The 12,575-nt window shown below is 36.0% G+C and overlaps 1 protein-coding gene and 1 long non-coding RNA gene across 2 annotated transcripts; both read right to left on the minus strand.

The window, feature by feature from the left end:
* Window positions 1-814: 814 nt before the first annotated feature.
* Window positions 815-9,307, minus strand: LOC124122382. Its single transcript, XM_048386771.1, has 9 exons — window positions 9,246-9,307; window positions 8,715-8,762; window positions 8,395-8,439; window positions 7,708-7,880; window positions 7,375-7,473; window positions 6,480-6,547; window positions 5,537-5,628; window positions 5,116-5,225; window positions 815-1,834 (listed from the first exon to the last, which is right to left on the minus strand). Exons 1-9 carry the CDS (start codon window positions 9,268-9,270, stop codon window positions 1,481-1,483), a joined length of 1,014 nt encoding a protein of 337 aa, XP_048242728.1. The 5' UTR covers window positions 9,271-9,307; the 3' UTR covers window positions 815-1,480.
* A 7-nt stretch (window positions 9,308-9,314) lies between these two features.
* LOC125375865 lies at window positions 9,315-12,575 on the minus strand. Its single transcript, XR_007218830.1, has 2 exons — window positions 10,821-12,575; window positions 9,315-9,366 (listed from the first exon to the last, which is right to left on the minus strand). It is a non-coding gene; the product is annotated as an uncharacterized LOC125375865 (long non-coding RNA).

Below are 12,575 nucleotides of genomic sequence, written 5' to 3' on the forward strand. Positions count from 1 at the left end.
CCTGAAATTACGCTTCGTGAACAAGTCGGGCGTCCTTATAGACGTGTATTTATGTCATATAATGAGAGACTATGATTTCCAAGTCCCGATTATCATGTCAATGATATATCAGTTTTACCACATGTGCACAGACCGCCTATACTTTTGCATAACTATTCTCAACTGAAAGTCCTATCCTCTTATCAAATATTCTGTGAGAGTAATCATCATTAATATAAGAAAACTCATTCTCATCAAAGAATACAGAACAAATGACTCAGATGCATACATTTATTACCATGCTTCATTCATCACGAAGCAGATTTACATAATTTGTGAACAGCCCTTGAACTGTGATTATGAATTTTACCATTGTCCATATTAACATAATAATATATACATATATACAAAAGAGGTCAAGTTTGGAATTTTGAAATATGCCATAAAAGGTAGAAGGAGGGGGGGGGGGGGGGGGATTCCGTCAAACAACTGTCAAACCATTTATTGCCATGTACGTACTTGCACACAGGGAAGTCAGCGCTGTCTGGGGCTCCAGGTAAATAAACATCGTGGTTTTATGACGGGAGATCAGACGAACCGTGAACCAGAGGCATGCGACGTAATTACACCAGGGTATTGTCTCTTGAACTGGCTAATTGACTTCATATAATTGGTAAATATATTCGTTTTGACGACCGTGATTCATGCGCATCCCGGCTCATTAAGTGGGCTCCAGGCCATAAAAACAAAACCACAAAAAACGCCCCAAACTAATACAACAGATAAAAGCGCCAACAATCTACGTAAACTAGGTAAAGACATAGAAATAGTTTGGATCCCTGCCCACGTTGGGGTGTTTGGCAACGAACATGTAGACAAAGCAGCCAAATCAGCACTAAAATTAGAAGAAGTAAGCATCCCAAGCATCAACCTACCAAAATAAAAAAAAAGAAGTTAAAAGTATCTCAAAGGAAAATAGCGGCAAAATAACAATCAGAAATATGATTGCAAACTAAAACGCCACTCAAAAAAACATATCCATCATAAAACCAAAAACATTGACAGAGTAATAACCAAACTACAAACAGGCCACACTAAGTTAAGCTCTCACCTACACCTAATTAAAAAAACCACCAAACCGGTAAATACCCCCACTGCAACTTAAAAAGAAACGCCCGAACACGTATTATTCCCGTGTGACATTTACATTTAGAGCGCCCTATTCAATACTTTATAGAACACATTACCAGCAACACAGACCAAACAACACTCCAATCCTCACTAAATTGCAACAATCACATGACTGTACTGAACCCCCTACATGACTTTAAACCTTTGAAGCACTAAGCATATATCTAATCAAACCAGGCCTACTTGGCCGCATTTAAAAAAAAGGACAAAAAACAAGCTGCCAATAAACCCTAAAATTCCTAACCTATAAAAACACCCCTTTTAGTAAGTAAGTAAGCATGTTCTGATGAGGATATGAATGATGATGATTCTAAACTACTCCATGGTATGTCAGTGCTGAGCTGACCCAGCTGTCTTCTTTCTGCAACCAGGCAGGAGGTGGTGCAAATGACGAGACACCTGTAATTCGTCTCGTCCGTGGTACGATGGACGCTGCTGTCTTGGTTGTTTTACTAAATGTCTCGTCGGCCACTTTTTTAGCGGCCCTCATTTCATGACTCTCCCAGTCCCTCCTTCTCACATTGAAGACCCGGTTGCCATCCTCGTCGACCGAACTCTCTTCTGACGACATGAGCTGCGTTTTTTTCATTACTCGAATGTACTTGGTCCTTGTGTGATGAGGTAGTTCGGATTTTTCAATGCCAGTTACACGGTTTCTGCTTTTCTGAAAGCAAAACCGTTCACTTTATAACACCCACCTTTCTTAAACACGAAATAAAACGAAGACAAAACAGAAATGTGCCCATTACTTCAGTAGAATAGTTTGTCCTGAGCATGTTGTGTTTAGAGTCACTATAAATCGAAATTCTGTAAATGGGAGGAAATATATATCTAAATCTATAAAAAGAAGTCTACAGATAATCTTCAAGTTTCAGTAACATTAACTTACAACTCATAGTACATATTATTTGCAGTTGAACTCCTAAAGTAAAACTCACTGCGTACAAGCAGGAGTTATTTAAGACGTTTTAATGCAGGAATAACAAACATGAAACATTTTATTCTCATTTCAGAGAAGCAATTGCAGCAACTATAGTTATACGCATCGTTACATTCCTAACTATCTATCTGGTACTTGGTGTGAATATTAGTCACTCCCCACAGAGTATGAAACATGAAACATTTCGTAGTATAGATAAATATACTACCAAAAGACATGTTACAACAATGATCTGAAGGTATGATTGGATTTATATACGTTTTAAAATGACACGACATTTCTAACAACATTGGAACATATCGCAAGTAAGGGAGATATGTCAGTTACGATTCCGATATTCTGGTTTTGTTTATCAGAACAATTTAAGAAAAATCTCTGTGGAATGGCTGGGCAGCTGAGTGGTGATCTGCTCGAGGCTAATTTGTGTCGATTTAACATGTTTGACAACGAAAGTCCGGATCGATAGTAATGTAACTCATCAATATAGAATATTTGGTAACGGAAAGAATTGGATAGTACATAGTACATTTAGATAAGAACGTAGTGAAATAAATGGCTACAAATTTGATAGATTTGCTCCTCATAATTTATCTTCTAGTTGTGGTTACTTTTATCAGGGTAATGTTCATTATCTGTTTCAGTACCAAAGGTACAGTCCTCTGAGATGCAATAGTAAATTATGTGGAAGGAATTTGTCTGGAGGGAACTTCATATAGGCATTGTCTGTTGGCCTTCTTTATTTGAGATAAACCATTCTTTAAATCATTAAAAACAAATGCTTCCTAATTTATCATATTCTGAGAGTTTCTGTAATTGTATTTGTGGCATATCTACCTCTAACCAATTTTCTATGTGCATATACATGCGGCCGCGGGTGACAGATTTATTAGGGTCATTGGGTGACGCTCAGGGTTTCTATAAAGGTAGAAAGATGGCGTTATGTACCTTTTTATGGCGGAAAGTGTTATTTGTGTAACATTAGTTATTTAGGAAATGATTTCAACTATTTGAATATATTGACAACACATTTACATTGAGGGTGCAATGTAAATTCGTCAAGTAACATTTAAAGAAACTATTAATTTCTTGCAACGACAATAATAACTACCAAGAAATGGTAAGATTTAAACCTTACCTAACAACGTTTATACAATTCAATATTACTGAGACCGGGCAAAACCCTGCTGTTAAAAGAGAAATTCATACGCATATAATAGCAAGCCAATGATTTTTTAAATTTTGTTGCTAAATCGTATTGCTCAACACAAAATAGTATTGAGGACAACAGGCAACCTTGCCTTACTAGGCTTGGTAATGGAAACATATCCGTCGGATGGGCATTAATGGATACACATGACCTATTATTTCATATATTGACAACTGCTCAAAAATCCGTTTCAGTAATACCTAATTTTAACAACAGAACAGTCACGGTTTACTTTATAAAATGTTTCGAGGCGTGATGTTGACAAACAAAAAGTAGTACGCCTCATAATATCCTTTGATCAATGACCGCTTAAAATGTATGCAGGTTCAGTCGTTTTACTCTTCTGTATATGAATTGATTCAAGCCAGGTAAATAGGAAATTCAATAAGTCAGAGCAAAGTTATACATGGAATATCAAAGATATCCCGAGGTGATTAGCGACACACCTCTTAATAAGTATGATGATGAGTTTATTTCACAGGTTAAAATACTGTGAAAGACTTAAAAAACGATATTATATATATTGACTGGATTCTATTATCTACTAATGTGCAAAACCACAAGCCCTAACCACTGACGTCAGTACCGGCAAAGCACTCGGGAGCATCGCTTGGAATCTTCTTCTTCTTCTTATTTTCTAAACACGTTGTATGATGATATTGCATTTACATGAATTAATTTGCCAATGTCCTAGTTGACTCTCCGATGCATATGTGCATCAATGGACGCCCAAAATATTATTTCGAAGCTGTTATGCGAATACATGGAAGAATACCGGCAGAGATGTGCCCCACTTTTACTCTTATGTAGAAGACGAGCGAGTGGTAGCTAGACTGGCAAAAAGCTCTTGTAAAATATATACTTTCATATTAAAGGTTAAAAAAAAATCTCTTTCGCGCCTGTGGTTTATTACACCTCCACAAATGTTTTCTGAACAGTGATTGAAATTATAAACAAGTTACACAAGTCGTGTGTGTTGTCCCAGTCATTAGAAGACTGACTAAAATAGCTGAGCTACGCGTGTGTCGACTCTGGCGTTAACTAACAAGACAGAGACTGGGGGATAATAGAAATAGTCTGTCACGTAACACATTGAATATATACAGGTGTCGGGTGATGGTCGTGCCACTGTTCATAACAACATTTTCTCAGCACTAATTACAATGATATAATGACAAAGCAATATATTGACATGTTACAAAGGTGGGCATTATAGACAAGCTATTCAATGCTAGTCAAGTGATCACGGTTTGTTAACTCACGTTGATTGGACAGTCTAGACAACACATGACGGCCTTTCCGTCTTAGAATTGTAGTGTATACTTGTAAAATTACCTGGGGCACTATGTATATATATACACTCATAATATAAACAACAGAAAATTACCCGGGGTGTAAACTATATAAGGGTAAATAGGTAAATATTAAAAGCAGGCAATTTACCAATTTTTATACACCCCGGTTGTCCTAATAAAATTCTCTATTCTAATCTATCCTGCTGTTAATTCTGCAAAAAACATATGTATTCCAAATTCCACCTCTCCCTATAACCTTACTCCACTGGGCACCTTTTAATTATATATTAATAAGGCGCCACTCGCCTCATTCTAAATTTCTCTATTTTTTAACTCGGCGGCCATGGCCAACAGGCCTATATAAAGTCACACCTCAAACACTTCCAACAATTGGCCTTACTTTGCCCAAGTTAAGCTTCACTCAAAATTCATCTTCAATAATCCAAATTTTATATCCTAAGGGGGTATTTAATCCCTCCAGCAACACAAATCTTTCAACTTACCGTCAGTTTCCTTGAATTATTTCTGGACGCGTCCGTGTGTTCTTTCTCTTTTCCGTTACGTGTTCGGGATAGCTTCTCTTTCTTCGTTAACATGATCCTGGTCATACCATCTGGAACATAATGTTTCTTTCCTTATTTGGATGTGAACTGCAACATACCGGTCTTTTTTCCATATCTTCAAATAGTGTACAGCAAGTCTTTAACCATTAGTTTACCTGTGAATGCTGCATATAATTCTTTCCTGACAGACTAATGGGAATGTTACGCATCATAGATAAGTCATTTCAAAACACTGAAAAAAGGTTTAAATCTTTCCACTAGTAGGCATGTGTACCTTTGCATTGACTTATGGAATTGAAATGTTTTAAAAATGTACATGACGGACACATGCATTTGAAATACACTTAAATGCTAAAAATACCTTTAAATTCCTGTTTTGTCATGCTTGGAGCTATCACCTTAGAAAAGTCCCAGATGTATTTGACAACTTGTCGATTCTGTGCGGACTCCAACCTGCAACAAATGTTTTACTTTTATTATATGACCAGAAATATACATATGCCAATAACTATTACATATAATCTTCTTTAACGACTTCAGCATGAACTTATTAACTTATTTTGAAGTAACTAAAAGAAGCAAGATTATTAGGTATAATTTCACTGCATAATTAAGACATATTCGTTTAGATTTGAGATATATTGGTGGTACAGTTTTCTGGTACAAAAATAACAAAAAGATATATATTTATGTGACTGTCTCATATAATTTCCCATTACAAAGATTCCTAAGACTTTATTTATGACTATTTTCTACTGAAACGGGATTCATGGAAGAGAAGTAATCGTGGTGGTATTAAGAAAATATTATTTTTGCCAAAATTGCGTAACAGTCTTTTTCGGATGTACCTCCAATTTTATCAGAAAAACTTGAGGCACACAAAACTTTGCGACTCGTTCATTGATTATGGAGGTAAAATGAACACTAAAAATGCGATAAGATTTTAAAACAAGCCTATCTATTCATCTGAATAAAAAGTACTGTAATAAAAGTATAAGTGAAACAAAGATAAATTACATATGACTTTTGATAGTTTTGATTAACTTTTACCAGCGACAAACCTATAGGGGTTTAAAAAGAGATAAATAATTATATAGGTTACATACTCGGTCTCACAGACGCAAAGATACACATATCAACAGAAATAGTGCTTACAATGCCACAGCGTTTTCCTGGTGTAAGTCGACTCCAAACAAATGGTTGTCAAGTATGGTAAAAATGATATTTTCGAATTATTTAAATGATTGTAACAGAATGAACATATCGTCCTTTCCAAAATGATCACTGCACACTACGATACTTACGTGAACATAGGCTCCATAGTCCACCCTTTCTCAGTTTCAGCATGGTCGATCGCTGCCTTCAATGCTGCCTAAGGAAGAAAATTGATAAAATATAGTTAACAGACAATAGAAAGAATCAATATTGGTGATTTTATCTGTGAGATAAATCTATCGAAACTTGATATTGTCTTATGAGAAACGCATCGATTACTGTAAATCGTGAAATTAATGCGATTGCTGAACCCAAGCTATTTAAAATAGATACACCTGGCCATTTAAAAAAAATTAAAAAATTACAATAAAATACAGTTGCATCCCACATCCACCTCTGTGGACACACCACAACATACCTACCTCACTCAGATACCTCCATGCACAAATTTACGTAACGTTCACACACATACACTCAAGACATAATTACTTTCATACTTGCATACCGGGGTACATACGAAACTCATACGCATTTACCATTCTGGACACAAACACAACGTTCACGCATACAAACACTTTCTCATCCAAACACACTCATCCAACATACAAAAACACTCTATGCTCCATGTCTACAATATACCGTACCACAACAGTAACAGGTCCATGCGTTGGTTTACAACTTGATTGTTTACAACTTGATTGTAAACAAAGTGGTGTTTTATCATTACACTAGTGCAATCTCCCCCATGCCAAATATTATTTTAGATAAAGAAAGTGAATGCTTTCAAGCCGAAAGTATCTGAATTGAACCTTAATCCGCTTATTAGTGCCGAGTACATCGGGAAAACAATCGTTATGGTGTTTTTCTTCCCAATAACAACACATAGTTTATGTTGATTGCCCTCGTTTAACGAGCTGTATAATCTCGGTCGCTAAACACGGTTTTCCACATATCCGCCGTTTTGATGTTTTGCTGGGATCTTACCCTTATGTTTGTACTGACTTTGCTGGATTTGGTCGAAGTTTGTGTTGGTTCCTGGACCCTGTTGTCCAAACGTGTAACTTTTGCAGTTAGGGCGGTAACCTGGAAATACAAATATAGTGAAAATTGACGGTGAAACGTATCATGGTATGCCCTACTAGTTCACTTACTGTTATATCGCATGATCCAACACTGGCTGGATGCAATTTTTAAAATCAATGTTTCCTTGTAATGACACGTAAATATATATTTAACTATAATTTTCCCCTTGAAACACGATAAATCATATCGAGAATGCATTTTAAACTGAATACAGTGTTGACTATCATCACTTACCTGTGTATTCTTTTCAGTAAGTTTGCTCTTGAGGTCTCTAACCTCGCTGTTTAAGTTTCCAATTTCCTTTTTAAGGTCGCCGACTTCGCCCTTCAAATCTGTAATGGCCCTGTGAAGTCGTCCTTCCATGACCCTCATGAGTTGGAGAAATTCCGCATAGGGGATTGACTTTCCTGTAATTAAGAGAAACATTAAATACTTACATAGCACCTGGATGACCGTTTTACGTTCTGGGAAAAATTCAAGTGCAACCTTCTCCAAAATATGCACTCAAATATCAAATTCAAAATATATTCGAGCCAAACAGAACTACCCCTCCTTGATATTCTTATTAAAAAGAGTAAGCTAATTTTGCCATCAACTGCAATCTGAAGTGTTATAAGCACTAGGTTGCAGTCATTTGAAATCCCGCTGGAATATAAGACAAGCCTCAGCGGCAAACATAAAAAGGATAGTTACATTAAATGATCTTGTTGCTGGTCGAATGTAATTGGTGTTGACGAATGAGTGTTTGAATATCATTAGCTAGGGCATTTTAATGTCGATTAAGCAATCCTTATCAATAATGGAGATGTTCCTCCTGTGTCATTCCGCGTATCTTGTGGCAGCTAAAGATGTGCCAAAATCATATAAATGTATGATTATTCATACAATGCGAAAAATCATTTCATACGTTGTGTGACATACCTTGTCTCATACGAGGAGTCTCAGCTTGAATTGCAGCTTGTTTCTCTGAAACATTAATTTGTTTATCAGATGCCGTATGAGTGCTATTTTCTAAGCAAATTGCAGACACATCGATGCACTACATACCATTGATCGCCGATGGATACGGATTTCATTTATCTTTATGAATATCCATTTAGATGTTGAAAATAACTGCGTGTCTAAGCATACCTACGATAATCTCTGATTGAAATGAAAGCAAATTACATGTTAAACTACACGAATGTGACAAGAAAATTCATGAACCTGCTCATAGAATTGTGTTTGATGAAAATACATACTACAGCTTGAGGCTCTTCTCAGTAAGTCCTGACCGTCATCTTCTCCATCTGCATAGAAAAGTACAATTTAAGAAATGGGCTTGGGTTGATGAAAATATATGAATCAGTTATCTTGAACGTGCTTTATTGCTCGAACATAATAGTTTTTAGACTGCATACATTTGCAAAGTTTATATACATTTTGCCATGCACAATAATTTACAGTTCATGTTTTTCTTTGATGATTGAGCCCTGGACATTTAAAAAGGTAAAGAAATTCATCTGCGACTGCAGGCGAGTCACAAACGTTATACTTTTTTTGCTTCACGTGGACTGCTAAAGCTAACGGTCAGTCCTACTTGTCGTAATTACAGACAGATATTTTATTACAGTCTCACCTCATATTTACAATATAAAATCTATTTAAAACAATTATGTATGAACAACCCATTACAGGTTATGAGAGACACTTTCTGCAATCACAGACACATTTCAACAGTTCAACCTGGCCACTAATTAGGAACCATTATTGTAAAGTTCGGTAAGAAATACCTGAAAAGTCGTAAACTCTTGTCATAGGTGTAGATGAGGCAACTGGACCGCTTCCTAATCTATTCTTTGTTCCATTTTCTTCCCTTTGTCTCAAGATTTTGTTCTTGCGCTTGACTGGACTCTACGATGAGACCAAATACAAAATTAAAATGTTTCCACAATATGGTTATGCGGTAAAACTTGAATTCGTCAAACACTTGTTTTCGACACTAGCAGCAGATGATGTAAACGGGTGATATAAGTGTTAACACATTTAGTAAAACAATCCCTGACAATATGAATATTACATATATAACTGACAGATGTATAACAGATGTGCACAATGTTCAAGTTTATAATATATTACAACACCGATTTCATTAACATTACTGAAATCAGACCACTTTGACAATGAAATCGTTAATTGATTCAAGAAAGGTATAGACTGGCAGAAACTGAAGCAAAGCGATAGTGGCATGTAGAGCTATGTCTCGTCAGGCCAATGAGGCCGCGTGATCTAAGGAGCGTGAACAACATGGATGCCGCGTTTCGGCCGTACCGAACAGTCAAGCTGCGATCTCGGAGCTGCTCGTCCGATTGAAACCAATTGCAAGCGGAGACAAAATTATCTCCCTTACCCAAACATGATCGTTGCTCAAATCTATCTTGAGTAAATCATGAAATTAATGTGAGCATGACATGTATGCGAAAAATGCGACCGTCATTCCCTCTGATTATTTTTTTATGTTTCATTTCATCATGATAAAACAGTTAGTCACTTATAAGGTTACCAGGTTGAACATAAAAACGATCGTTAACAAAAACGACCAAATTTATTCTCTCATCACTCAGCCAAACAGTGATATAGCTGCACATAAAACGTTCAAGTGCGCTAAAGTATTACACATGGTGGGTGGAGGACCAGGGGCACTTTGAGTTTGACAGGTGCCATCAACTGGTCAAGTAACATCACGGTTTGTATATTCACGTTGATTGGACAGTCTAGGCTGGCGCCAACTAATCATGACGGCGTCTTCAGAACAGAACAGGACTTTATTTATTTAGTCTTCAGATCACTTGTTGTTACTTGAATAAAACTGATATGCATACAGATTTTATTGTTTATGATTTTTTTCCCATGTCTTTTTTTCCTAACCTACTCTATGATTTTTTTCAATATTTTTGTCTCGTTCACCTTGGCGATATTCCTTTTGGGTCAACACTATGATGATACAATTCAGTTCATACAGACACACATTCAGTCTACTAATAAAACATTCATGTTACTCTATTACAAGAGATCAGCGTATAGTTTCCTGGGACATGAAGAAACCGAAATAAATGATACAACATTACTTAACTGTCTCACTGTATTTCCTTTTTACAAAATGTTATTCATTTACATTAGAATATAGTTACTGCGTACATTATTGTAAGAGGAAAGATGTTAGACTTAGTATAGATATTTAGTTTTCGGTTCACCTTTTCCCTATTCTGTATCGTTATATTATTTCCGAATGAAATATTGTTTAAATCAAAAATTGTTAACTTCCCCGGATAATCAGTGAATAATCTATTCACTATTTCAATTAATACCTGGTAATTGGTGGCAAATTCCGACGATGTGTCACTCTTGTCCTCCTCGTCGATCTGGTATTCGGATCCTTAAATTGAACATGATAAATATGTTGTAAGTATATAATGCATTGCTTACCTTGAATCTAAAATGCGAATCAGTATTTTGCGATTGACTAGCATGTGTTTCAAACAATATGTAAGTGAAATGGGATTGCTTGGTTTTAGCGTGTTTGTAGGGATATGGTCACACATCTGAATACTTAGTTTGGTAGTTTGGGTAAGAAGCATAGTTAAGCCTTTGTCCTATCGAATGATGATAACTGTTCGGTTTTCTTATAACATAAAACGCAGGTAGAATAATTACAATTGAAGAGATACTGATTATAAATTCAGAGGAAAACATGTAGTTTGCATGGTGGAACTAGATTTAGTCAGAACAATCTACTCAAAATGCCAGCCAAATAGAGGAATGATGTTAATAAACTCTATTTCAAGAGCCTGAATTCATATTAATATAAATAATTCATATATCAATTATTTGTCTTAAGTTATTAAGAAAATATCCAAATGACAAATAACCCAAAATATTGTAGTAGGTGACTGTAGTAATTAATAATTACGTTTACGATTTGAGAGAAATAAACATACACGCCGTGGTTCCCGTGCACAAATGCCGATGTCATAGAGAATTGGCTAAGTTTCATTGCAAATAAATCGCACACGTATCACTACCCATCATAGAAAATAACAAACTCATGCGGCAGTAACGCGTGTTACCTATGCATATTGTCAAATCAGTGTGAAAGCGGCAGACAGTCAAATTAAGCGGCGCCATACTGTCTATGGTTATTCTCAATGTTTATCAATAAACATGTGGTAATGTCCTCTTTAAATTGGCGTTGAGTCATCGTTAGTCAAGCCTTGACAAGACATTTACAGTGATAACAGGTGTCAATCATTCCGCTAGACATTCCAAGGCGGCAATTATCTTTGATCTTGAACTAGGGCCCGGTATGTGCGACATGTTATTGACAATCTATACTTTTTTGTGGTTTCTGCCAAACCGTCATTGGGCATATACTATTCCAAATTAAAAAGGCTGTTTTTGATATTTTTACCAACGTTTTATAGTGCCATTTGTCAAACATGTGAACTGAGAACTGAGCCGCGCAAACAATCTCATCAAGTGTATAATATGTCCATGTTAAAAAGGGGATTCAAACTGTAGTTACAAATTGTTTAAACGAAATAACACATATGCAGCTTCTTAATAAAAGATAGTTAGAGTTTCCGTGGCACTGCATGTTTGCAGAATAAATTACTTTTCATAGGCGATACAAAATCAAAATCTTCAGTTTTATTGTGACACTGCTTGTAGATATCACAAATAATCTTTGTTTATCAACATTGTTGTATTGGAGGTTTTTTAATAGTCGTATACCCGGGTGTCGCATTGTGCAGTTTTAGCAATGTACGGGGATCAAAAATCTAATAGATAACAACTAACGTTATACTATGTACATGCATACGGTAAAGCGATACGTTATTTTAGAACATATTTTAGAAATAATTGTCTTCTGTGTCAAAGGTTCTCACTATAACACTGCAGTTCACAACGAAGTGTGCTTTCTGCGACAGAGATAATAAAAGATGGTAGATGTAAATTGTTAGGTCCGTTCACAACTCTATATCGAACGTCTTATGTTAATAGAGTAGTCATTACATTTCTATATTCATGTATATGGTACTAAACGATTCCTTTACAATGTATGT

This window comes from Haliotis rufescens, unplaced genomic scaffold, assembly GCF_023055435.1.
Source record: "Haliotis rufescens isolate VD_foot unplaced genomic scaffold, xgHalRufe1.0.p SCAF_60, whole genome shotgun sequence".
Taxonomy (NCBI): domain Eukaryota; kingdom Metazoa; phylum Mollusca; class Gastropoda; order Lepetellida; family Haliotidae; genus Haliotis; species Haliotis rufescens.

Bases quoted from the DNA above. Each gene is read 5' to 3' on its own strand.
- LOC124122382 (XM_048386771.1), bottom strand. From the start codon at position 9,270: ATGACAAGAGTTTACGACTTTTCAG. The intron at 7,881-8,394 runs GTATGTCACACA...TCTTAATTACAG, and splicing joins GACTCCTCGTATGAGACAAG to GAAAGTCAATCCCCTATGCG. The intron at 5,629-6,479 runs GTAAGTATCGTA...CATTTGTTGCAG, and splicing joins ACTATGGAGCCTATGTTCAC to GTTGGAGTCCGCACAGAATC.